The sequence below is a fragment of the Aptenodytes forsteri genome, unplaced genomic scaffold, assembly GCF_000699145.1.
Source record: "Aptenodytes forsteri isolate BGI_AS27 unplaced genomic scaffold, ASM69914v1 Scaffold428, whole genome shotgun sequence".
NCBI lineage: Eukaryota > Metazoa > Chordata > Aves > Sphenisciformes > Spheniscidae > Aptenodytes > Aptenodytes forsteri.
The window spans coordinates 994,669-995,831 of NW_008794177.1; the positions used below are offsets into that span (position 1 = coordinate 994,669).

The 1,163-nt window shown below is 67.3% G+C and overlaps 1 protein-coding gene across 1 annotated transcript in view; it reads right to left on the reverse strand.

Moving 5' to 3' along the window:
* The window catches only part of LOC103903545 (zinc finger protein 585B), a gene marked incomplete at its 5' end in the record, with an annotated part of 55,172 nt that extends 54,124 nt beyond the window's left edge, over positions 1 to 1,048 (reverse strand). The window contains 2 exons of the mRNA XM_019473415.1: positions 149 to 262; positions 940 to 1,048. Of these exons, the coding sequence (XP_019328960.1) occupies positions 149 to 262; positions 940 to 1,048 (223 nt within the window). The remainder of the gene's footprint in view (positions 1 to 148; positions 263 to 939) is intronic.
* Positions 1,049 to 1,163: the final 115 nt, after the last annotated feature.

Sequence of the window (1,163 nt, forward strand, 5' to 3'; positions counted from 1 at the left end):
GGCTGTAGACTGGCCCAGAGTGGCTGCAGACCCACAGACCAGCCCAGCGTGGCCGCAGACCGGCCTTTGCCCACACGAGGAACGTCCCCCGCCAAGGCCGGTTTCCCACCGCTCCCACAGCCTCCGCCGGGACGCGGGGAGCACCTACCCGCACAGGGGCTGACGAGGATCTTGCTCTCCTCCTGCATCTGCTGGCCTTCGGCGTACGGCTCCTCCGACTGTTTGATACCGAACAAATTGCCGGGCTTGAAAAATCTGTAGCCTGGTTGAAGGGATAAGAGCTGGTCACCGTGAACCCTGCCGCACCGCACAACAGGCATCCGGCGCAGACGTCGTTACGCCGGGGACGCCTGCGCTAATTCACAAATAAGCTAAAGCCGACGAAGCCCGGGGGCGCCGATTCCGCCCGTTTTAAGCTTCTGCTGCCTGAAGCGTAATTAAAGGCAGAAGGCAACAGCGGCACCAGGCTCCCTCCTCCTCCTGGCAAGGCGGAGGGCGGGCGGGAGCGCCGCTCCTCGGAAAACGCTTCTTCCCGCAGCCTCTCGCGCGCTCGCCCGGGCGTCCTTCCGTCCCGCGGGAGGCTTTCACCGTCGGATTTCAAAGGCTGCCGCAAAACCGCGGTGAGCTCCAGCCTGAGCCTCCCCGAGCGGGAGAGAGGTCCCCCGTCTTCAGCAGAGGAGCTGGGCCGGCAGAGCGGCCGAAGGACCTGCCTGGAGCCGCGGGCGGGGGATTCCTCCCAGCCGCGCCACGTTCGCGTCCCACCTTCGCCTCACCCCCCAACCCCGGCTCGAGGGGGGAGCGTTGCCGGCACTCAGCCGGACCCGGTGTCACCGCAGGAGCGGCTGCGCTCCGGAGAGCGTGCAAGGCCATTCGCCAAGCCCGCTCCCACGCCAGCGAAGCCCGCCCGGCGCGGTGCCGCCCGCCGTCCTCGGCAGTCACCTGTGCAGGGGTCGGAGGGGATCTCCGCGCCGACAGCATCCAGCTCGTGTCCGGCTCTCGGCACCTCGCTCAGCCTGGGGTAAGGGAGCAGGTTCAGGGCGTGGGCGGGCTGGTCCGGGAGAGAGGAGAAGCGTTTCAGCGGACGGCCATCGCTTTTTGGGGGTTTGTTTCTTTGGGTTTTTTGGCCAGCGGGACTAGGGGAGCGATCGTGCCCCTGTACTCGG